General features: G+C 40.8%; 2 protein-coding genes across 4 annotated transcripts in view; one reads left to right on the top strand and one right to left on the bottom strand.

The window, feature by feature from the left end:
- Nucleotides 1-23,571, bottom strand: part of gpcpd1 (glycerophosphocholine phosphodiesterase 1) — an 85,297-nt gene extending 61,726 nt beyond the window's left edge. Inside the window, exons 1-8 of one of the 3 annotated variants that reach the window (XM_068044372.1) lie at nucleotides 23,443-23,571; nucleotides 18,530-18,600; nucleotides 16,644-16,755; nucleotides 15,846-15,934; nucleotides 11,879-11,969; nucleotides 10,816-10,900; nucleotides 8,180-8,255; nucleotides 3,177-3,218 (exon numbers count right to left, since the gene is read on the bottom strand). In XM_068044372.1, coding sequence (XP_067900473.1) covers nucleotides 3,177-3,218; nucleotides 8,180-8,255; nucleotides 10,816-10,900; nucleotides 11,879-11,969; nucleotides 15,846-15,894 — 343 coding nt within the window. In that variant the 5' untranslated portion in view covers nucleotides 15,895-15,934; nucleotides 16,644-16,755; nucleotides 18,530-18,600; nucleotides 23,443-23,571. Of the gene's footprint in view, nucleotides 1-3,176; nucleotides 3,219-8,179; nucleotides 8,256-10,815; nucleotides 10,901-11,878; nucleotides 11,970-15,845; nucleotides 15,935-16,643; nucleotides 16,756-18,529; nucleotides 18,601-23,442 lie in introns of those variants that run through there. The other 2 variants (XM_068044371.1, XM_068044373.1) reach the window with 2 other exon arrangements.
- The window catches only part of chgb (chromogranin B), a 173,279-nt gene continuing 165,037 nt past the window's right edge, over nucleotides 17,799-26,040 (top strand). Inside the window, exons 1-2 of the mRNA XM_068045651.1 lie at nucleotides 17,799-17,819; nucleotides 23,344-23,629. Coding sequence (XP_067901752.1) covers nucleotides 17,799-17,819; nucleotides 23,344-23,629 — 307 coding nt within the window. The remainder of the gene's footprint in view (nucleotides 17,820-23,343; nucleotides 23,630-26,040) is intronic.

The raw sequence follows: 26,040 nt of genomic DNA, 5'->3' as shown, positions 1-26,040 counted from the left end.
CTGATAATCAGGGTGAAGTCCATCCCACAACAGGTTTTTATCCAGTGTGATCAAACATTTCTGCAAAATACTTTCCTCCTTATCTTATCTTGCTTTTGTTCTTTGTTTCTCATTATCTAACTTTCTTCCCAGCATGCAAGTTTTTCCACCATACCCTTTGGTGTGTTTTGGGATTTTTGACTATTTTTCCACAAAAAGGATTTGTATAGGACTTAAATTGAAGTGCTGCTTTCATGTTAAAAAGTGAGATCTCAAAAGATTTAAAAATCCACCTCACAAGCATTGAGACAAAGGTGTAATTAGTAAGTTAATGAATTTACCCTACAGACATTGAGCAGCCACCAAAACTTGGTCTGAGACGACAGGATATTCGTTACCATTTCACACACTTCCAATAAGCATTCGCACTTGAGGTCGAGAGGAATTGAAGTCAGACATACATAGCATGAGGTAGTTCAATCTGGCCTATATCAATGCAGAGAAGTGGGAGAAACAGCAAACGTAGTTGGCAGCTCTATTAACCAATCATGAACAGGGGAGGGTTTGAAGGTCAAGTCCCCATCCCATTGCTAATGGACATTGGGAACAGAAGAATGAAACATATATTCCAAAGGCTGCCAAGTGAGGCAGGGAGAGAACAAGTCTTCTTTAATAAGCAAGACAGCCATGATAACTGGTCAGGTTTCAGAGAAAGAGAAAGATATGTCCAAGAAGAGTGAGTATTTTAAACAGGCTGAAAAAACAAGTCAGTGTGGCCAATTTAGCATTGTTTCGCTTATTTATGAAGGAATAAGTTAAGTTGTTTTAATTTGAGATTTTCTATAACTATTGCTTATCTGGTCTTGACTCACTGAAGTGCTACAGTCTAATTTTCAGAGGGGGACAAGTGTGAAGACCATGATACCCTGTTCATATAACAAGGGGTGTCATTATGATATTGTAACATAAACTCCTGATTGTGAAGGGCACAGGCTCACTTATGGAAGAACAATGACACGAGTGTCAGAATACCTTAGGCAGAGCAAAAATTTGTCACACCCATCTTAATGTAATTGCAGCTAAAGTTCTTAAATTTATGCAATGGAACATTGAAACTAAAAACAAATTGATAAAAACAAAAACTATTTTGACTGGTGCATGGTTTTATGTAGCACAGGTTAAATGCAAAATAGCTTTACAGATATATTAAACATGTACAAAAAAGTATGGTTCACCACCATCACAGCTTAAAATTTCATTCAACAGCCAAGACCAAATAAAGACAATAGGACTAGAAAACAAATATCCCACGAAAAAGAAATATGATGGTTTCTGATAAATACATAAACACAAGTGCACAATCCTAAATGCCATATATCACAATCACATTAGCATCTTATAAAGCATACCCAAACTCGCTGGTAGTGCCACTGGGCGGCACAGTGGCGCAGTGGTTAGCACTGCAGCCTCACAGCTCCAGCAACCCGGGTTCAGTTCTGGGTACTGCCTGTGCGGAGTTGCAAGTTCTCCCTGTGTCTGCGTGGGTTTCCGCCGGGTGCTCCGGTTTCCTCCCACAGCCAAAGACTTGCAGGTTGATAGGTAAATTGGCCATTGTAAGTTGGCCCTAGTAGGTGGTAGGAGAATGGTGGGGATGTGGTACAGAATATGGGGTTAACGTAGGATTAGTATAAATGGGTGGTTGTTGGTCAGCACAGGCTTGGTGGGCCGAAGGACCTGTTTCAGTGCTGTATCTCGAAATAAATAAAAATAAATAAATATATATATAATTTTGCTACTCTACCAAAATAGTAGCAACCAGATTCACCCACAACTTGCCTCTATCTCCAGACAGTCATGAGTCCTTTCCAAAAGAAGCCTTGGAAATAAACATCCGTAGTAAAGTCCATTCTTACACTTATCCTGAATAGCAACACAAACTTGGAAGAACCCTAGACATAGATCACTCATCCACCTTCATAGTGTTAATGGCACAAACTAAAAAGCTAGCTGGTAGTGAATCAGATTATGTCTATTTTAGACAACAATAGGACTTCACTAGCAATTCACCAAATGAGTAGCTGAGATAAACAGACTAAGAGTAACCCAAATTCTATGTCCACTCTGTTAGGAATTAGCTGATCTCAATCAGGGCTGCTCTACAACTGTATAGGCTTCCGGATTGCTATCCAGTAATCTCTGGAAGTGCATGCATGCCTTGGGTATATATACTTTAGGTGAAGACAGGATTGGATTCACTCGTGCTACCTTTAGCAATTGGCTGATGCACTTTCAAGGCTCAAACACCAGGGTATCCAAGAAACTGTGCCCCAACAAAGAGTTACAATTTCAGAATAGGCAGAGAATCTATAAAGCTACATTTTTGTTTACAAATACTGTAACTTAAAGACTGCAGGAATTCTAAACTTCCACTGCTATATATCTACTTAATATTATCAATCTTACATTCGTGCATGCTTCTTGCCAACATTTCTCCACTATAAATTCATATGTCAACATTAATGTTGGAATCCAGCAGTTTAAAACTGGTCAGTTACACTATTTCCAGTGGGGATGTTGCAGATCAATGGAAGGAGATTGCCATGCTGCAATTACAGGATTTACATGGGCAGATTTCATTACAAATGTGGACACAGGAATCTATAATGGAAAGACAAAAATAAGGACAGAATGTATGGCTTTAAAATGGGGACTGACTAATTTCCGCACACACTGACCCTGTCATCCCCACCTGCTAGTTTTGTTTCACCTGAAGAGTACACTTTGTTTTGACGTCCCATGTGCAGTATGACAGGACACTGACTAGTACGAAAAAATATCCCAAGTAAATTACATCTTCTATCCATAAAAATCTTGTATCTAGCATATTGATTACGCTTCTAATATCAAGCTAGATAAACACTTACTTTGGGGTGCTTCAGACCCACAGCCTGAGATTTCAAGCATTTTCCAATTTGCACATTTCACAAACCAACAGACTCACCTGAGGCACTGTTTACTTAAGTAGACTTTCCAGCTTCCGAAAGTCCTAGCTTTAAGTTAATGGAACACACTGTACTACATGGAATACTCCTCTTGTCTTTATGAAATAGCATCATCCAGCTTATGAATAGTGGTATTAGACAATGTTTGCTATTTTATCTCATTAATAATATTTAATATAATTGCAGCACACTTACTGTGGATTCCAAAGTATCCATCATCCAAAATGCACTCGCTTTCTAGAACAGAAAAAAGGAAGCATTGGGAGAAGTCAATAATTGTTGCAGCAGACACATTACCCAGTTTAAAACTGAAAACAATTTTGCATTCTTAAGTTGTAAAGATAGACAAAATTCATTAAAAAGTGCATTCTCCCTTCTTGATGCACAGGCTTTACTTGAACAATTTTGTAATGCGTTAGCATTGAAGAACTTTTAACCACAGACCTTTCTTCAAAAATAAAAGTTATTCAACGCCTTTTCTGGGTAGCATACGGAGCACTGAAGGTCATTTCCAACCCTTAAAATGTAAACAAAATTTGTAAAACTTGAAAAAATTAATATTTTTCAGTCATTTATTTTCCCGTAGCCAGTGACAGCCAGGGAGAATGATGGGAACAATGACTTCTGCACTGATTAGTGAACTAGAAGGAAGATAAGGACCCAAGGGCAGTATAGCAACCAGCATCGCTACTGAACATAGGCTTCAACTAAGAGCACAAGAAATAGGGGCACGAGTAGGCCATATGACCCCTCGATCATTCAATAAGATCATGGTCGACCTTTGACCTCAATTCTACTTCCCTGCCTGATCCTCATATCCCCTGGAGTTCAAAAATCTGAGTCTTCAGTCTGCTCAACAACTCAGCATCCACAGCCTTCTGGAGTAGAGAATTCCAAAGACTCAACCCCCTAAATGAAGAAATTCCTCACCTCAGTCTTAAATAACCGAAAAATCAAAAACTGGGACAAATGTGTAAGTGTACCCAGATCAGATTCTTCTTCATTGTCGTGAAATTATCTCCAGTCGGACAATGGGGGAAGTTTAACAATGCCACCTGGCAGTAGCTAGGTGGGCTGCAGTTAAAATCAAGTGGGTGGATTACCCACTTTTTTTTTAAATAAATGGTTGATATCAGACAAGAGGCACCCGCCCGAATCAGGCAGCGGCCTCACACATTTATGTAAATCTGGTCCCTATTACATCAATAGTGACCTCCACGGTATTGTAACGAGGAAGTCGGTGAGGTGCCTCATCAGCCACCAAGACAGCAAGAACCTGGTCAAACCACCTAAATAATTCTTTAAGACAAGTTTAAAACTTTTTTTTGTGGGACTAGGATGAGAATTGCTTTGCTGATCCCCAAGGGAATTGTAATTTCTCCATGCTCGCCCCCATTCTGAACAGTAATTACCCCAGAAGCCCCATACTTGCACTTAGCCTGGGCCTGGGGGGGTTGGGTGAATCGTTCTCAGCCATTTTGGTGGGCAAGTTGGCCAATGGCATGTTAATGAGGCTTGGCCATTAAGATCAACTGGCCCTCAAGCTGCCACTCACCTGGACGGGCCAGCCATTCATTAGGCCACTGTCCTGCAAACAAGTTAAAATCTCCACCAATATGTGTTAATCTCAGCCATTTTGTTCAGTTCTAAGCTTCCTTACAGCATGGCCCTTGACAAAAAAAAAACAACCAAAACATACTTTTGGTATTGTGAGCTTTCATCAACAGATCAGCCAGCTATAGGTCTTTCAAAATTGATGGAAATTCTTCACTATGTCTGTGCTACTCTCTAGTTTGTTTTTGCACTGGAAGCAGTTAGATAAAAATTAGTAATTCTAAGGCAGCAACTTGATACTTCTTGTTCAGGGCCAGGCATGAGTTCTAGCATTTTAAATGATCTTCGCTGTAGATTTAGAATGGATAGTACTGATAAAAATGGATATGGTCATAATTCAAGTAATGGTGTTTTAAAATGAGGCCTTCATTCAACCTTACTTTTAGATGGGGAGTGAGCTGCTCAAAAATGACTACTCCACTGATGACAAACTACATTCTTAGCACCATCGTACTGATATGTTTTAACAAATTGCATGAGCTCAACAAATATCTCAGCCATAGGCAGCCTTTATTTCATTGATAACATTAAGGAAAGGCTCGATAAAAATGAGAGAAAAGAAGAATATGCTGACGGGGTTAGAAGGGTGGGAGTAGGCCTGTGTGAAACATGAACATTGACATGGACCTGCTGGGCTGAATGGCCTGTTTCTCTGCTGTAATTACGATGTGGTGTAACTTGACACTCTGGTACTTAGATGCTGCTGGAGAGGTAGGCAAGACTGCTGTACACTTTGTGCTTGCTAAACTCCAGGTCCTTATTTCCTGTGTTCGGAGATATCCAGTGTTAGGGCCTGGATAGGAGACCTTCAGAACCCTTGATATGTATGCACTGTTGATACACCTGTTTCACTTGAGTCTCCTTATAACTTACTCCAGCATAGCAAAGGCAAGAAGCTCACACACTTAAAGGAATAGGTAATAGAGACAGGGAGCCGTTATATACTATCAGAATCTGGATCATTTGAAGAATTTTGTCACAAACAATAGCTCCTTTACAAAACAGTTAGGTGCTAACACACCTATTGAATCTCCAGATCCCAAGCGCCATTCTTCAATAGGTTTTAATAGAGTAACATGTTGGGCAAGTGGCTTTCAAGTCCTATAGATATTTGATATCCAAAAATGTTAACTGCCTTTATGGTAGGTGCAAAATAAAGGATTTATTATATTCTTACACACTTGGGATAAAATGCCAAAGCCCTATTCTGTAAAGAAATATGCAAATTTCAAATTCTCCACTGGACATACTTGTCCCTGGTGTTCCTTACAACTGGGGATCAGCTTCAATCAGACAGCTGCTGGAAGTAGAATAAAGAGGATGGTGCCCAATTCTATACCTTCATTAGCACAAGTCTGGGTGTTATTGGAATTCACTTAAGAACATACAAACAATAGTGCGCAGGCTAGTATTCTAGAATTGTATTCCAGTCTTAACAAAATTACAACACTGACAATGGCGTGCTCTTGGACACTTATCACTTGTGTTGCAAATATCAATGAAAGGGAAGGAAGCTGGCTTTTCTTCAATAAAGAAACAAAGTCAGTCAGACTTTCCAGACCACAACTCGTGCAGTCCATGGCCAGGCTAAGATCATTATGGCAATGTAGGGAAACCTAGGAGAGGGCCCAAAGGTATTTCAGTTTCCTGAAGCACCCAGAGATGGTATTGCCTTAACTACAGCAACGACATCTTGGGGGAGCTGGTCCTTTAGTTCAGCATGTGTCTTCATCAAATCTTTTCTTCAGGATCAGATGTTATCTGGTACTGGCTGTACAGACGATTACTTTTTAGGGTTATACACCCTGCTTCTAAATATTGTACTCACCTGTGACATGCAATTTAATTCGTCTCGACTTTATAGCTCTTAGGTGTTTTAATTGCTTTCTTCTTCTGTATTTAACAATGCAAACCTTAAAAACTTAATGGCAAATTAGGTGCAAAACGGCACATTCAGTGGCAGCACATGGAGAACAGCTAACGTGCTTTAGGTTTTGAAGTCGAAAGCATAGCTGTGGTGCAGCACACTGAAGCAGCAGGGTGCTGTTTTGTGGAATGCCAGGCAAGGGCATGCATATTGCATTCCTCAGCCCTAGCACACCGATGTTGCAACCCTGTTCACTCAACTGTGGGAAAACCAGATGCTTCCCAGTAATTCATCCAGCTGGTTTCAGATATGCAATCACAGGGGATCAAGAAAGAGAAGCGAAGGAATACTTTAAAAGAGACACTTACAAAGATTATATTTTGAAGAAATCTATATCTTCAGTTAGAACTACATGTACAGAATACTCAACAGAAATCAGATCTTATCAACTTTTTAATACTTATTAACTTGAGACTTGGGCCAATAATTTTCAATAACAAATCTATTTTGAAAATATAGGGCAAAAAAATGGCACTGTCAACATAAAATGGTACAAGCTAAGCTATATGCATGTGGAAAAAGTAGAAGCATTGACACTAATGCAATGGATAACAGTGCAAATGTAGCAGTGGAGTACTTAACCCAACAGAGCCACATGGGGCACCATCTAAATATTTGAAAAATAAACTCGCAATCCCGTCAAAACAGTAACACATTATTGTTTATCAGCATGAACTGCTGTACAATATATGATCATAAACAAGGTCAATTTGTGGTACACTATTATTTTGAAGTTAGGTTTGCAGAAATCTTTACAAGGAATACTTAATTCAGTCTTCAGTCTTGACATATTAAAATTTATGTTCCAGATTGGTAAAAAAAATCAATTTGGAAACATTGCTAATGAGTATTCCAGGGATACAATTGATCAATGCTTCAATGTTGAAGGAAGCAGATCTGCATCCACAATTTTTCACATGGACTGTTCCAAATTACCAATGGGCAAATAGAATAGCACTGAACAGAATATGGTAGCTTTTCACGAGAGAAGGGGTTGGGGGAGGCAGGGGTTGTGATGGTGGTAATGGCAGTAATCAAAAAGATTTTAAAAAAGGTAACAGATCATGTGCCATGCCAGGTTCAGTTCACTTATCCGAGTGGTCAGCATGACAGCAGCACTAACAGACATCTGAGTAGGCTGCCTGTCCAACCTCCTGTATGAAGAAAGATGCCAAGAGAACGAGAAGGCGGGAAGGGGAAAACATTTTAATAATAGGGCCAGTATAATAATTTTTAGTGAAAGAAGCTTCTTTTTAAACTTTGAAATGTGAGCCAATACAGAACATCTTGCAGAACTAACAGGTCTTGATGCAAAACAAATTTCTGTGACTTATTTGTTCGGATTGTTTCGAATGAAATCTAGGTTCAGAATATTCTGAATCTAGATGGAGAGAATAACCATACAGGAACACAAAAATATTGGGGAAAAACATAAATGACTGTTTAGAAGTGCTGCTGATCACATTTTCTGTCCAACATGACAGACATCTGGTTTGCAAGAGTCAAAAGTATAATGCGGGAGTAAAGACTGGCGTTAAATAATATCTTATAATTTGAAAATTAAATGACAATTGTCAGATGCTTAATTTTATCACATGTACCTCTGCTATTGCCAACCTGGCAGATAACAGAAACTCAATACACTGTAGTGACATACCCGACGGATTAAATGATCGTGGATGAGGATGAGTCTCCCACTTGTTGACTAGCACTTGCCGAAGATCAGCAGGGTTCTGAGTCAAGTGATAAAAAGATTAAAGCCCTTTATAATAATACAAAAGGACCAGAAGAAAATGCAAGCTCAGAGGACAAGAGATATACGTTTTTAACCACCTCTGGTAGAACGTTTTCAAATTTTTCATTCTGTGCTTTTCACGCAATGACATGATTGTCTGAAATTACAGGTACTGAGGGTAACACCCAATACTGAAACTGGATTGACCACAGTACAGCTTAATGACACAGCATATTAGAGCACCAACGGATGGTACCACAGGAGAGATGCAGATTTGAACTTCTTACGGAAGAGTTCCAATCTCAGCATTTCTGACACAGGTTCCATCAATTCCCTACAGAGGAGGGAAAAGTTGGTAGGAGTTTTATTGCCAGGTTATTGTCATGAGCCTCCAGCTGGCTGGCTGACTGAACAGCTGTACTGGCAGATGCATAGGAACAGGCTACCAGGTCTGCAGGAGGTGCTTAGCCCAGCAACACCTGCATAAGAAACAAAAGGATTATTTATTTTTGTATACCATCATACATGCACCACACACACAATTACAAAATGCAGCTCTCAGGCTCACTCTCCAATATTACAAGTAATTAGTCTTCGATTACATCAAAAGATTGCGGAATTACAAAAATACAATTGCTGAAAAACTTAAAAGGGGCAATGTGGTATATGGGATTAGAACTTTCACCCCTAGGATCATTTTGAAGTAGGAGATCAGTAAGAAGCCAGCAGAGACTGATGAGACTAGTCTCCTCACTCTGTCAGCTCAAAGGAGCTACATCAAACAGTTGGGAAGCTTCAGTGCAGTTTGAGTGCATGGGCCTGCGGCAAAAAAATTCCTCCACTTTTGATTTTACTTGCAATATTCCTCACAGAGGCAACAATGGCTGTTGTGGGAAATGGACAAAACTATTACTAGAAAAGCAGAGGCAGCAGCACACCACAAATGATGGTGTTGCATACTCTTGGAAGTACCTGATGCTACTGCTAGGCACCGAAAGTGAAAAGGTATTCCCTTGTTAGGACCTCACTCACCTTGAGGAGCAAAAGAAAAAATTAAAGGGAAAAAAAATTAACATAAGTCAGCCTTAACATTCTATATGTATTCTTCCTGAAGCATCAGCCAGTCCATTACAGATTTTAAATACAACTTCTGTAAAATTATGAAAATGACAAAAATCTACAGCTTTTGCTTTGAGATTACGTATTTGGGCCTGTTTGTACATCTGATGGTTTATGGCAATACAGGATTTTTAAATAATTAAATGGCCGCCTACATAGGTACAAGTAATTCAAAAAATTATGGGACTGATACATTTCTAAGTGTTTCAGATTTTTTGAAAAAATATGTAAAATTAAAATCAGTGTTGTCACTAGGTAGATCTGACGTACTAGTGCCAACACCCAACAAAGTTTTGATTTAAACGGACAACAGTTTGATACCTTCATTCAGCTCAGTTTGCTTTGACCACCACCAACAGCAAGAAACCTACAATTGCCAGTGCCTTAATGCTGTATTGCTCAAAATACTCTTTCCAGCCACAACCATTCCATCAAAAGATAAATGCCACAAACACATTATACTTTTACAGAAATCCTAGTGGCAACACTGATAAATAACTTAGCTTTCTTTTACTTCAATAAGTTTCAGTTGATTTTTATATTTTAAATAGATCAATTGATTTTTTGTTTGGTTTTGAACATATTTAATTGTTAGTGAATTGAGGAAGTCCAATTAAGTTAAAACTGAAGCACTCAGGTTACTAGCTCCTCCAAATGTCACTAATCATTTTAAAAACCAAGTAAAGTGGAAAAAATAGAATTATTTGCAAGATGATCATTAAAAGGAATCGAATGGTAATAAATCTTTGAAGAAACTTGCCAATTGAGAGAAAGGTAAGTAAGATAATGCAACAGTTTATTCACTGCTGCTAAAATGAATCAACCAAAAACAAACACCCATGTAAAAGCACAATGCAAAAAGAGATGGGGAGGGACTTGGGTCAAGTCTATACATTTGCTGAAGGAGAATCTTTGAAAACACAATATAGACTGAGGTTGCTAATGTGGAACAAAAGAATGAAACAGAGTAACGTACTACACTACCTCTACTAGTTAATACTTTTTTTTTTAAGTTTAACCAGAAGCAGTAAGATATTATCTGCCAAAACTACAGAGAGCATCCATTGTATAGGTGGGCGGGTTAAAAGCAAGTATTTTTAGTAGCAAACGTTTTAAAGCCAGGTTTTTTTACTTTGCCATTTTCTCTTCCTTACTCCCTGAAGTGTTAACTTCCTTTTGTGTGACAGCAAACGTCAGTGGGCTATTCAGCTGTAGAGAGCCCAATCCTGTCCTTTCTCCAGAAGGAGGGAGGGAGAGAAAAATAGAACCATGAAACATCAAGCAACTTTCCAGGCCATATCCACCTCCTATAAGTAACTGCTTATGCAATGAAGAGTTTGAGAACAAATCATCTACCAGATTCTATGGCAGGATGCTCCAAAAAAACCATCAAAAATTAGACATTTATTATTTAGTACTGTCCAGAAAATGGGTCTTACCTTGGGCTCCATGACAGAACATTTAAAATAGCGATATTGGAAAAGAGTGGCTCCTGGGAGAATAACCGCTGTCCTCCACATTAGGCTACAGAAAAATGGTAGAAACATATTATTAAGATGGTTATTTGATTTTGCACTCTAAGGCTGTCACAAACCAAATTGGTTAGCACTTTTAAACGCATGGCAACAGTTGGCTACCAATTTGGATCAAGAGGGTAGACAAAAATGCAGGTAGATTGCAGATTGATACCAGGGAAAAAAGGTATTGGAATAAGCATGTTATTAAGCATAAAGTCCAAGGAAATGCATGAATCACTGAGACTCTAAAGTGGTTGTTAGTTTATAGCAAATACAGAACTAGGTGATTAGAGATAATTAGTCCAGATGTAAAAGTCACCAAAGCAATCAATTGCATGAATTAACTGTCCTCCCTCTGGTTCCACCATATTCTTGTCTTTTTTTTTTTAAATCGGGCAAAGTCAGCATTGCTGCACTTCTGGAGTTAAGCCCAATTAACAAGGATCTAGCAGAACCTGCCTTTAACTGTCAAAGGCAAAGGGCAAACAAATTTAGAAATATTATGCTATCAATAATAGTAGGAAAACTATCTGACAATCAGTCCCTGTTCAATATTGCTTAAAGGTGTCTCTTGTAACAGGGTAATTTGCAGCTTTGCTTCTCAAGTCTAGACAAGATTTTTTCCCCCATTTCTATATCAAAGGAATTAATCAATGAAATGTATTAGCCACAACCTTGTGTCAAAATAACCACCTTTCTACTATTATGGATCCCCCAACTCCGACAGCCTAAAAACACCCAGGGCAACAACTGACAGACTAAGCCCCCAATCTCATCTTCAGAAAAAGGCCGGCAGTAGGAAAAAGAAATAAGGAGAGAACAAAGACATATGCTAAGAGAAACAAATACATTTTAATGAACTAGAACTGCAGAAACAGGATAGGTAACTGGCAGACTAAGTAGATTGAAATTATTGTACACAATTAGACATTTTCACAAATCTGACCACTTTATCCAAAAACAATTCATCCTCTCTTACGCTTACCTATCATTTGCATCTGGTTCCAGAAACACTGCTTTCTGGGGGTACCAATTGCCAAGTGCAGCTGAATTCCCACATACTGCAAACACTTCACCTAAGGTACAAAAAAAAAGTTAACTTTGAGGTAGAGTAAACATGCATATAAAACATTAACAGGTTAAATACACAGAACTATACATTTAGTAACAAGAACTCTGATCGCGAGGCTTATATGTTGATTATCTGAATAACTCAGTACCTAAGTTAGCATAAGCCAATCAATTCTATCTTTGGTTAAGTTAAACTAATCACACAATAAAGGTACATATTATCTAAGGCTGCAATTAATAAGCACTTATACAACAAACTCTGCATAAAATTTATTTCCCATTTCTTTTATAGCTAATGTCACTAAAGAAACAATTACACAAAAAGAAACAGCGCCTCAAAGCTGTTGTCCCTACAGAAAGAAATCAAGCAAAGACCTTTCCCCAGGAAATCAACTTAACAAGTTGCACTACGCGAACAAAATGTTCTCCCTTTGGATCAGTAGGAAGTTAAATTACAATGCTAGTTACGTGTCTTTGTTGAACTAGAGATATACTTCAAATGAACTTTGAAAATTCCAACATTACAGATGGCACCCTTTAGATTGATTACAAGTTACTAATTTCGCATACATATCACCAAATGATGTGTGAAATGGTGACCTTAATGAACGTCTCCAGTGCCAAAACAGACCAAAAAAACTTATTGTGCTTTCTGGGACTTAAAAAGTAATGGCATTTAAACAGAGTTCCCTAGACCAGGGGTCAGCAACCTTAATAACAAGACCACCCATTTTTAAATTTAGTCAAAAACGCAATATCTTAAGAGCTGCCATACCGTTACTCAAATGCCAATAATGAAAAACATGAAAGACGGGCTTATTTATAATTGCATAAATAAGTTGGATGTAAAAAGTAGGAAATGAAAAAAGCAACTTCTACTTTAATGTGATTTCTGCTGTTGGATTTCTTTGGAAAGTAGTTCAATACCTGGACAGGTTCAAAAACACGCTTTATCAATCAAGGCGTGAGTCACACAAGTCCTCAATGAACCACAGGTTGCTAACCCTGTCCTAGGCTGACAAACCATTGCTACAACCCAAGAAATAACACCTTCAAACTAAGCTGCTCAAATACATTGCTTGTACACTTCAAACTCCCCCTAGAAAATAATTCTCTTCATTTTAAATTGCTTAAACCCCCAGACAAGATGATTTGGCACCTTGTAAGGGGGAAAAGCCAGCATCTCTTAGTACCCCTACACTGCTTAATACCAGCTATTTATTTTTCTGTATCTTCCAACAAACACAGAAGTGCTTGAGTTCATGATACCAAAGATGTTCTCTTGAACAACTGGAAGTTTATTTTAAGCTAATTATTGAATACAGCAAAAACAAGAAAATGCTCCTGATCTGCAGGACTGCAGGAGGCATTTACTCAAGTACAAACAAGAATTGGTATGCCAACCGGGGGGGGGGGGGGGTGGCGGGGGGCACTGCAAGAGAACAAAATGTCAAAGGGACTAAAATTCTTCTCTGAGAGGGTCTCATGGACTGTGGGTATATCAATGTCTCAAGTGTGGAACTGGAAATGGATGAAACTGAAAACTAAAAATGTATTATGTGAATTATATTACAAACTTTTTGATGTTGAGTGCACCATCCTAGAATTAACATTGCATTGAAGTTTTAAAAAAAATTATAAAAATGCATTACGTATTTGCACAATGTGGGAATTTAGCTGCAAGAGGCCATTTGCTATAACCTGCCTACTTTTTTTAAAAATTCTTTCGTGGGATGTGGGCGTCACTGGCTAGGCCAGCATTTATTGCCTTTGAGAAAGTGGTGGTGAGCTGCCTTCTTGAACCGTTGCAGTTCTTGGGGTGTAGGTACACAAACTGTGCTGTTAGGAAGGGAGTTTCAGGATTTTGACCCAGCGACAGTGAAGGGCGATATAGTTCCAAGTCAGGATGGTGCGTGATTTGGAGGGTAACTTGCAGGTGGTGGTGGTGGTCCCACGCAACTGCTGCCCTTGTCTTTTTAGGTGGTAGAGGTTTGGAAGGTGCTGTTGAAGGAGCCTTGCCGAGTTGCTGCAGTGCATCTTGTATATGGTACACACTGCTGCCAGTGTGTGTCGGTGGTGGAGGGAGTGAATGTTGAAGGTGGTGGATGGGATGCCAATGAAGAGAGCTGCTTTGTCCTGGATGGTGTTGAGAGTTGTTGGAGCTGCACCTATCCAGGCAAGTAGAGAATATTCCATCACACTCCTGATTTGTGCCTTGTGGAGAGTCAACAAGCTTTGGGGAGACAGGAGGCGAGTTACTCGCCACTGAATTCCCAGTCTCTGACCTGCTCTTGTAGCCACAGCATTTATGTGGCTGGTCCAGTCCAGTTTCTGGTCAATGGTGACCACCAGGATGTTGATAGTGGGGGATTTAGTGATGGTAATGCCATTGAATGTCAAGGGGAGATGATTAGATTTTCTTGTTTGAGATGGTCATTGCCTGGCAGTTATATGGCACGAATGTTACTTGCCACATTAAAAATTCATCCATTCCCAATTTTTGGAACAAATATACAAGCTAGTGCTTTTACCTTTAAGGTTTAAAGGTGTCTGTTGAGTTTGTGATTGGCTTTCTTCGCAAAGTTTTCTTAAAAAAAAGACATACACTTCTTGAAAGTGGAATGGCTGTTTGGTCCTTACTGGATAGTCTTCGAGAACAATCTAAGTGTTCTGCTCATAGAACTGTAACTGTTGCAATTATGTCAAAACCATAACTAACTAGCGCAAAGTATCAGATTCAATATTTGTAAAACCCTTTGAAATATATCCTTGCCTGTAAGCAGTCAGTTTGCAAGACAAAAGCACTTTACTCAAACCATGGTCAGTAAATTTCATAACATGTACACAAGCATGCCAGTGGCCAACTTGAAAATATTGTCTATGTTAAGGCTATCTAAATTGGCTTTTGTCATTGACTGGTAGTCCAGCAATGCTGCTGCACAAATCTGTTAATAATCAAATGCATTGAACTGAGTGACTTCATACAATCACTGTCATTATCAAGCATCTTCACCTGCAATGCAGAGCTTAAGAATTCAACACTCATTCCACAAAGAAAAAGACCAAAATTAAACTCCACTGTTTAGACAAAAAGTAGTTATTTAAATGAACATCTGGGCCAAAAAAAAATTATTTTTGCAATGCCATCACAAAAGTACCGTCTGTTAAAATAAACATAGGTAACCATGATTTATCCTGAAAAAATTTAATGTTTTTGCATACATTTAAGAAAAAAACAGAAACAATGATCAGGAATGGCAATACTGGAGCAAAGGGGGGGGGGGGGGGGGGGGAACTTTTCCGATGAATATTATTTAAAGGAAAGTGGGACCAAGAACACTATGACAAACAGTTGCCTTGTACCAGATTTATTACACACACAAACTAACAATTCGCCAGTGCTATAATAAAAACAAGAAATGCTGGAACCACTCAGCAGGTCTGGCAGCATCTGTGAAAAGAGAAGCAGAGTTAACGTTTCGGGTCAGTGACCCTTCTTCGGTTGGCCAGTGCTACTTTCCTGCGATCCACAAGCAATGGTGGGGGTGGGGATACTTCAGAAACATGCTCTTAATCTCAATCATAAACAAGCATGCAGCTACACCCAAAGTAACTGATGTTGCATTAATTTCCCTCTACACAAATCAGTCATAATAATTCAAGATTAAACTGGTAAAAAAAATGCAAGAATGACAGAAAACTGGAACAAATGTGCAAATCTAATACTGCACGAGAAATTGCTGAATGTGGCATTTATTTCCTTTGTGATGGAGATCTGTAGCCTCATTAATGATTTCACTCAGGAATTGCATAGACTACTTCTACTTTTGCAAGTTGCTGTGGAATATTCTCAATATATCTTTTAAACCTTTGTAGAATACCTGGAAGTGTAACTCCCTTTATTTTGAAAGTGACCCGAGAAGTGAACATGCTCGTCAACGCCGAGGCACTATTGAATGGCTGATGTTACCTAGAGTAAAAACACAAGTTAACGGAATTGTTAAAACGGTATTAAATTAAAGTGGGAAAACCACTGTTTACAGAACAAACATTTACAGTGTTTGCAAAAGATTCCAGAACCCAATGTCTAATCAAGTTGCAAAGTCCTCTATAAACACATCCGAAGTCTCCCCCCCCCCCCGCCCCACCCCAATCACTTCAACAGGGAGATGGGGGTTGAGTTCAGTTTGTCACAGCACTAACTTTTGATCTCAGCTGTGCTGCTGAGAAGTGTCAAGTTGAGGCCAAGTTTCTCCCACTCAGCACATTAATGCATCATGTAACATTAACTTAAGTGACATTGCTGGGTTTAATAGTAGGTCACCAAAATCTTTTGTGGCTGTTGGCCTATGGCCAAGCAATGCAATACTCTCACCACCTAGAAAGTCACAGTTACAATATATAAAAAGCTTACTATAGGAAACAGAAGTAACTTCATGATTATTAATTATGCAGCAGTCAATTGCTAATCAAATCTCCAATTTATCTTTCTAAAATCAATAAAGAACAGTTCCATCTGTTGAAAATCTCCACAATTTTTAAAGAAAAATTCCAATACTTCTCAGTAAGCATGTAAAAGAAATTCTCTATACAGTTTGCACTGCAATGCTCGAATATTGTAATAGCTAATGCAAGTCCCACCACCCAGTGCCTTAACTCAAACCTTTTCAGATACTTACAAAGCGATCCAAGCTTTTCGCTTACTACAGCTGAGAAAATAAAACTTCAAAACTGCCTCGTAACCATAGTCTGTGTGAAGTTATGATTCAAACTGCAGTAAAGTACCACCACCTGTACAAAGACAACGTATTGTAATATCATTGCCAAAATGAGGTTGGCAGATATAAAGTACTGAATCTATATTTGGGTGCCATAAAGCAAATGCTGGTGACCTATTCAGAGTTATTTCTGTCTTTCCATGCTTGCACTTCAGTGCCACTGCAATACAGTTATAGTTTGAGCTTTCAAAATATATACAACTTTTAAAAAATATTTCATGAAGTACATCAGCAACAAATAATCTGTTAATACTAAACCTTCAGGTAGTCAGAAGATAATACTCTCATAGGAACAGTCTTCCGGACTCAACATGAGTTCAATCATTTTAGATCATAACCTCTGACCCCAATTTCTCCTTTTTTTTTAAAATGCAGGTTTGTTCCCCCTCCCCCCCCCCCCCCCCCCCCACCCACCGTTTCTTACTTAATGTCTCGACTTTGCGTTTGGACAGCTATGCCCATCATGTGCACCACACCTAGACATTTCTTTACTTGGCTGTACACCATTAATAGACAAAAGATTTCATGTCGCCTGCCCTCCATTCTATTAGTGACCTTCCTTTTGTTCTTCTTTCCCCCTCCCGCTTTCACTTGCTCAAAACCTATTACACTGCTAACCTTTGCCAGTTCTGATGAAAGGCCATCAACCTGAAACATTAACTCTGCTTCTCTCTCCCACTGATGCTGCCAGACCTGCTAAGTATTTCCAGCATTTTCTGTTTATGTTTCATATTTCCAGCATTTGCTAGATGCAAGTTTTAACCAGTTTACTGTGAGTAACCACGGTAAATGGCATGTACTTGCCCCAGATAAGGAAATTCATCCCGACTACACGCAGCCGACTTTAGTTTGTTGCGATAATCAAGGGCCATTGGTGTTGCAATAGAGCAATCGCTTGAGTGTAGTATGTGATGGGCCCGAACGACATGACAGGACAGGGCAAAGTTACGTTGCAACTGTCTACTAAAGTGTACAAGATCACCCATTGATGATTTGCCCTTCTACTTCACCCTCCCACATAGGCACCAAAGAATGAAGCCACATCTACATCACAAGATGGAAAACTGCAGCAGTAAGGTAAAACACAACTCCAAAACTTTACATAAGCACTTAATATTTTCAAGGAACATTTTAAGTACGTACCAAGTTGCTGGCGAATGCTGGATAATATTTGCACGGTTCAAATGCTAACACAAATCTTACACACTTCAGTAAACACATGAGCAGAAATGCACAAGGAGTACAATGGATGTATCCTCACTACATCAATTCCATCCTGTAAGCGCACTTCCTTGAAAACAGTGTACATTTGTTCATATCAAAAACTATATATTCTACATCAGAAGTCAAAGGGAAATAGCTCAAGTAATTGGTTATGAAAAAATGTTTGATGGAAATTGTGTAAGTATATACTTGTTAACTTTAGTGCATGCTGTACCTGGAGCTGTGCCCACATCCTTTGGTTGGATACCACATGGAGTGTAATTTCATATGTTATGTAAACCACTGTGTAGATCCTCAGGTGCCTCGAGTCTCTGGATAATTCTTAAACCTACCTGATCTAAACTGTATAAACATTTAAAATGTAACTGCTGAAAGAGGAGCTTGAGCAAATGCATAAAATATACATGTACATAGCGCTCTCATTGGCAGAATTGAAGTTTCAGCCAAGCAGTGTAAACAGGGCGTTGCCTGGTTGAATCACCAATAGTTTCAGTCTGCACGCACCTTAATGAAACAAAGTATGCTTTGCAACTAGACAGTATATAGAAGCATTAGACACTTACTGCACACAACTGAATCTCTGTAACGTCATGCTGGGTCGTTATCTCCGCTTACTGCTCTCAAACCTCCAGGCCTGCATTAAAAAAAGCAAATTAAAAAGTTTATTAACTGTGGCATTTTAAAATAATTTTATGTCCTGCAGTATCACTCAATTTTGTTAAGACACAGAGTTGCATTTGCATCCTACTTGACAATGCATAAGTGGGAATTCTGCTCATTCACACAGATCACAGAATTGTTACAGCGCAGAAGGCTGCTGTTCGGCCAATCGTGTCATGAAAAGGATCATTTGCAATCAGAGCTCAACAACAGTATTTCTACAAAAATAACTAACGCCCAGGTACACAGGATCTTAACTTATTGCAAAGTTGAGGGTGACTCCCATCATACATGCTCTTTTGCCATGCCTTATAGAAAATATCAATTAGCCCAGATCTTGAAGTCAGTGGCTATTGAGCTACCGTCTGTACATTACCCTTATGGCAGGCCAAAGACTTTTTGTAGGCTTTTGAGAGTCAATTGAGTCATTAGGCGTCCAATACAGTGTGGCACGCTCTACAGGGTTCTGGGACTGTGTGAACAGACAAACAGTAGCGTGCCTCCTCAACCAATCAGACTGAAGAATCCCCACTGGGACATGGCATTTAAGTCAGGATGTATAAGTTAGAATCATCCCATGACAATATGAAAGGCACAATTCAACATGGTGGCTCATCAGAGCCCTTTCCTATCCTGAGTGGCGTGAAACAGGGCTGTGTTCTCGCACCCACACTTTTTGGGATTTTCTTCTCCCTGCTGCTTTCACATGCGTTCAAGTCCTCTGAAGAAGGAATATTCCTCCACACAAGATCAGGGGACAGGTTGTTCAACCTCGCCCGTCCAAGAGCGAAGTCCAAAGTACGGAAAGTCCTCATCAGGGAACTCCTCTTTGCTGACGATGCTGCTTTAACATCTCACACTGAAGAGTGCCTGCAGAATCTCATCGACAGGTTTGCGGCTGCCTGCAATGAATTTGGCCTAACCACCAGCCTCAAGAAAACGAACATCATGGGGCAGGACGTCAGAAATGCTCCATCCATCAATATTGGCGACCACGCTCTGGAAGTGGTTCAAGAGTTCACCAGTAACCTGTCCCTAGATGCAGAAATTAACTAGTGCATGGGAAAGGCTTCCACTGCTATGTCCAGACTGGCCAAGAGAGTGTGGGAAAATGGCGCACTGACACGGAACACAAAAGTCCGAGTGTATCAGGCCTGTGTCCTCAGTACCTTGCTCTTTGGCAGCGAGGCCTGGACAACGAAAGTCAGCCAAGAGCGACGTCTCAATTCATTCCATCTTCGCTGCCTCCGGAGAATACTTGGCATCTGGTGGCAGGACCGTATCTCCAACACCGAAGTCCTTGAGGCGGCCAACATCCCCAGCTTATACACACTACTGAGTCAGCAGCGCTTGGGATGGCTTGGCCATGTGAGCCGCATGGAAGATGGCAGGATCCCCAAAGACACATTGTACAGCGAGCTCGCCACTGGTATCAGACCCACCGGCCGTCCATGTCTCCGCTTTAAAGACGTCTGCAAACGTGACATGAAATCCTGTGACATTGCTCACAAGTCGTGGGAGTCAGTTGCCAGCGTTCGCCAGAACTGGCAGGCAGCCATAAAGACGGGGTTAAAGTGTGGCGAGTCGAAGAGACTTAGTAGTTGGCAGGAAAAAAGACAGGCGCAAGGGGAGAGCCAACTGTGAAACAGCCCCGACAAACAAATTTCTCTGCAGCACCTGTGGAAGAGCCAGTCACTCTAGAATTGGCCTTTATAGCCACTCCAGGCGCTGCTTCACAAACCACTGACCACCTCCAGGCACTTATCCATTGTCTCTCGAGATAAGGAGGCCAAAGAAGAGATAAGTTAGAATAATAATTCAATGTAAAATCATGAACAGAAAGCAAAATAGAGGGAAAGAAAGATGGGATTAAGAGTAAAGCAATTCTCTATTAATGAAAATTATAAAACTAATACCTGGATTGTTTCAACACTTACCAGATTAGAATATTCTGATTACTCTTCACAGAAGAACATCTTATTCTCCAACCAATAGTCTAATTACAATGATCAAACTTTACCAAAGTCCAAACAAGTTTTTTGACTACAATCACAGAGCATTATCCCTCCACAGCTTTGGACAGCCAACCACCCAAATGACCTTCAATACCTCCCTTCTGTTAAGTTCTGTGGGACATCCCTTGGCTGGCTCCACTTTTACCCATCTGATCATAGCCAGAGTATCTTTACCAATGGCTTCTCTTCCCACCCACTCACCAAAGATCCTTCTTTGGATTCCTCCTCTTCCTTGTCCTTGGCAACACCATCTAGCGACAAGAAATCAGCTTCCACATTTAAACCTTTACTTTTAAACTCCCTCTCAACCACCTCTCAATCTTTCCCATAACTCAGTGCTGTTCGTCTGTGCATGACATCCAGTCTTGGACGATCCACAATACCGTCTTGCAAAACAGCCGGAAGACCACAGCCATTGTCTTCGGCCCTTGCTGTGAATTCTGGATCTGTTTGCAACCTTGGCATCTGATCAGACTCCAAGCTGGGCTTCCAAATTCATATCCTCTCCATCACAAAAATCATCATCTACCATCCCCCTTAACTCAGCCCATCTGCTGCTGAAACCGTTATCCATGCACTTGTCACCTCTTAAGCTTGATTATTCTAAAGTCTCCTGGTCAATCACTCATCTACCATCCCCCATAAACTTCAGCAGGTAGCAAAATCTGCCCCATTTCCGAGCCTGCGACAGCCAGCCCGTCCGCCACCCTCATCAATGAGCTGCAATGGCTCCAGTCCTCCAAATTTGAAATTTTAATCCCGAGTTTAACAACCTCTACAGCTTTCTCCGGTATTAAAACAGCACCATCCTCAGAACTCTCCATTCTGTGTCATGTGGCTCAGTGTCATATTTTGTTTTATAATGTTCCTGTGAAGCATCTTGAAACATTTTATTACATGAAAGCACGATACAAATACCTTCCTGCAGATTTGTTATTGGGATAAGCGGGTCATCTGATGAGAGGCTGAGTAAATTGGGCCTATAATCTCTGGAGTTTAGAATAAGAGATGAACACATTGAAGCATACATGGTTCTGAAGGGGCTTGACAGGGTAGCCACTAAGAGGCAGTTTCCCCTGGCTAGGGAATCTAGAAGTTGGGGGCAATTTCAGGATAATGGGTCAATCATTTAGGACTGAGATGAGAAATTTCTTCACTGAGGAATCTTTAGAATTCTCTACCTTAGAGTTTTGGTGCTCCATCGTTGAGTATATTTAAGTCTGAGATAGATTTTTGGTCTCAGGGTATCAAGCGACATGGGAGCAGGCAGACACAAGGCATCTGCTCCTACTTATGTCCCTGTTGTGCTTTTAGCTGCCTATGTCCCACATTCAGCAATTCCTTTCTGAAACCCCTCTGCCTCCGTACATGCATTAAAGCCACCCCTCTGACTGAACACCTCTACTCACACCTTCCTTCTTTAAAACATTTGACATGTTTCAGTGTAAGTGCTCTGGGGGTCATTTTTCTAACATTAAAAGAATCAGGTGGCAGGACCGTATCTCCAACACAGAAGTCCCCGAGGCGGCCAACATCCCCAGCTTATACACACTACTGAGTCAGCGGCGCTTGAGATGGCTTGGCCATGTGAGCCGCATGGAAGATGGCAGGATCCCCAAAGACACATTGTACAGCGAGCTCGCCACTGGTATCAGACCCACCGGCCGTCCATGTCTCTGCTTTAAAGACGTCTGCAAACGCGACATGAAGTCCTGTGACACTGATCACAAGTCGTGGGAGTCAGTTGCCAGCGATCGCCAGAACTGGCGGGCAGCCATAAAGGTGGGGCTAAAGTCGTGGCGAGTCGAAGAGACTTCGCAGTTGGCAGGAAAAAAGACAGAGGTGCAAGGGGAGAGCCAACTGTGAAACAGCCCCGACAAACAAATTTTTCTGCAGCACCTGTCACTGTAGAATTGGCCTTTATAGCCACTCCAGGTGCTGCTCCACAAACCACTGACCACCTCTAGGCGCTTACCCATTGTCTCTCGAGATAAGGAGGCCAAAGAAGAAAGAAATGAATACAGCTCAAGACTGTCTCAAGAATTGACTGAAGAAAGGGTCTTTGACCTGAAACATTAACTCTGCTTCTCTCTGCACAGATGCTGCCAGACCTGCTGAGTATTTCCAGCATTTCTTGTTTTTATTTCAAGAATTGACAGCGCTGGTCAGATCTTTGGCGGATCTTTCTCCTGATACAATTATTGTTTGCTCGCACACCACTGTAAAACCTCATTGAAAAAAAAAATACATATTTTGGAAACGCTGCGAGGGCGGTTAATAGCATTACATGGATGTAAACTACAGGTCGGTTCTGTCTTGGTACAAATTTGCAAAACAAAAATTAAAGCACAAGTACTGCCTCGCCCACACTGGGGGAGGAGGAGCAGGGGGGAGAAACGGAGTCGAAAAAACAACTTTCGTGGCGAAATGCGGTCGGACGACGACCCTCAACAAAATCCACCTTAATCGAAAAGGGGTTGATTTGTACATACTTCCCAGCCCACTTATTCAAAGCCGGCTGTTCAACACGATGCCGCCTGCGCTTGTCGATGTGGAGGAAGCTTTACCACCCCCCACTCCTCCACTTCTCTCCCCCCTTGCCCACTCCTCTCCCCACATCCCCCCCCCCCCCCCCCAAAAAAAAATCACGCGCCAGGTCTAACCGAAAAATCCAAACCGCCTGGAACCGGTTCACTCCGCAGTGCAGCCCGGCATTCAGCGGAGGCGACGACAACGGCACAAGCATCCCTGCCGGCTCGGAGAGAGCGGCCTCCACTCACAGCCGCCAACGTGTAACATACCTTAAGCAAATCATCAATCCGACTTCTTCGACGACAACGACAGAGTGGAGAGTAAGAACAAACATAGACCACCTCGACAGCGCCAGCTTCGATTACAACATCAACCTCACCGCCAGCCGCAGGCTCTGCTGCAAGACCCACCCACCGCCCCCATTGGTCCGCGATCTCTCTCACCTTTTCCTGATTGGTAAGTTCTACCTGTCAATCATGTCAACGTGGCTATCTGCGGTCCGGGCCGCCCAAGCAGCAACAGGAAGGGTTATTGCTTGTGACTTACAACCCGCTCTTTCCTTATTGTGAAAGCAAAATGCTCAGTCTTGCCAGTATTTTATTTAATTTCAAGTATGCACAACAACTTTGCTCTATCTCACTGAGAGTCATAAGCCTACGGAAGAGTGAGTCATTGTGATGCAGAGAATATGCAGCTTTCCGCTGCAGTCTAGTCGGCAACGAATGCCACTCCTTGATTCAACTGCGACAATTAAATGCATCTTATTTAGGATATTTTGGCACATTTTTGCTCATAATCACCCCGTGATATCACCTTACATTTATAAAGTGCCTTTAACGTAGTAAAGTGTCCCAAGTAGCTTCACACCAGCGTTTTCAAACAAATTTTGACACTTAGGGATTATATTACATGAGCTACATTAGGGCAAGTGAGCAAAAGCTTGGTCAAAGAAGTTGGTTTTAAGGAGCGTCTAAAAGGAAGAAATAGAGGCGAATTAGTTTAGGGAAGGAATTTTAGAGCTGAATGCTTAAGACGTGACTCAATGGCAAGCAATTTAAAATCAGGGATGTGCAAGAAGCCAGAATTGGAGCAGTGCAGATATCTAGGAGGGTTGTGACGTTGGAGGACATTACAGAGATAGGGAGGGGTGAGGCCATGGAGGGAGATGAAAACAAGGGTGAGAATTTTAAAATTGAGACGTTGCTTCAACAGGAGCCAATGTAGGGCAGAAAGCACAGGGGTGATGGATCAATGGAACTTGGTGTGTTAGAACATGGGCTGCAGTGTTTTGGATGAGGTCAAGTTTATGAAAAGCAGAACGTGGGAGGTCGGTCTGGAGTGCATTGGACTAGTCAAGTTGAGATGGGGGTTTCAGCAGCAGATGACTGAGACAAGGGTGGAGTTGGGTGATAGTACGAAGGTGGAAGTAGATGGACTTAGTGATGGTATGCCTATATGGTAGGAAGCTCAATTTCAGGGTCAAATATGACCACAAGCTGCGAACAGTCTGGTTAATTCTCAGACAGTTGCCAGGGAGAGGGGTGGAGTCAGTAGCTAGGGTTGGTTTTTTTTAGTCTTCCCACTATTTAATTGGTGGAAAATCCTGCTTCCAGTACTGGAGCAATCTGGCAATTTAGAGAGAGGTGGGGCTGAGTGTTGCCAGTGCAGGTGAAAACTGATGATGTGTTTTTGAATGATGTCACTGAGGGGCAGCACGTAGATGAGAAATAGGACGTAGCCAAGGATAAACTGGTCATTATCTCATTGCTATTTGTGGGACCATGCTGTGTGCAAATTGGTTGCTGCATTTCCTAGATTACAATGTTAACTACACTTCAGAAATACTTAATTGATTATAAAGTGCTTCAGAACATCCTGAGGTGGTGAAATGCACTTTATCATTTAATAAACGTTTCCCCTCTATAAATTTAAAAGTGAAGGGGAGGCCACGCAAGAAAATAAGATCTTGAAATTATTTAATGGCTTCACCTCACTTCATCTGCATCCTCCTCCAGCTCCATGTCCCCTTTTTGTATTGAATTTCAGGATTTTAGTGACTTATGCTGCACAATTTCAATTCTTTTCTATGAAAACTATAAATGTACTGGTATTGATTGCCCTTTACAACATGCAACAATAACTTGTATTTATCCAGTGCCTTTAACATAGTAAAACTGCTTCCCGGGAACATAATCAAACAAAATTTGACACCAAGTCACATAAAGACATTTTAGGACAGATGACCAAAAGCTTGATGAATTGGTCAATTCAGGTGAATTAACTCTCTTAAGCCTTTCACACATATAGTGAGCATTGCAGTGTTGGCATTGGTGGTGTTGAAAAGTGCTATATCATTATTATGTAACAACATAACTTCTTTAAATGGCTTGTGTAAAGCTATGAATGTTTTGCTGACCTTTGGAATTCAGTATGGTGGTGTCAGTTATCAGACTGTCATCAGCTGTGGGGATGTGGCCATTGCCTTCTGTTTCCAGGAAAGCTCAGAGGTTGCATAGTTTGAGAAAGAGAGTAATAGATTTCAGTTTGCTTTACTAAATTGAAATTTATGACAGTTAGTGCTACCTGACAACCATGCTTCAGGGGAATTCCTCTGCCCTACACTAATACCATTAGCATTGAAAATCTTTTCAAAATGAGAGATTCCAAGATGCTGCAGAGCAGTCTTTCAACAGGGGAGACTCATATAATCATTGATCTCATTTTGAAACCTATTTCAGTGGGCCACATTCGTATAATTACTTAAATGAAACAAAGTAAATGGTGGCAGAACAGTGGTATATAGTCTTCAACATTGACTCCGGACCCCATGATGTCTCTTGGCATCAGGTCGAACATGGGCAAGGAAA

Source organism: Heterodontus francisci, chromosome 13, assembly GCF_036365525.1.
Source record: "Heterodontus francisci isolate sHetFra1 chromosome 13, sHetFra1.hap1, whole genome shotgun sequence".
NCBI classification, from domain to species: Eukaryota; Metazoa; Chordata; class Chondrichthyes; order Heterodontiformes; family Heterodontidae; genus Heterodontus; species Heterodontus francisci.
The sequence above is the reverse complement of the archived record's forward strand: the minus strand, read 5'-3'. Positions and strand labels throughout refer to the sequence as shown.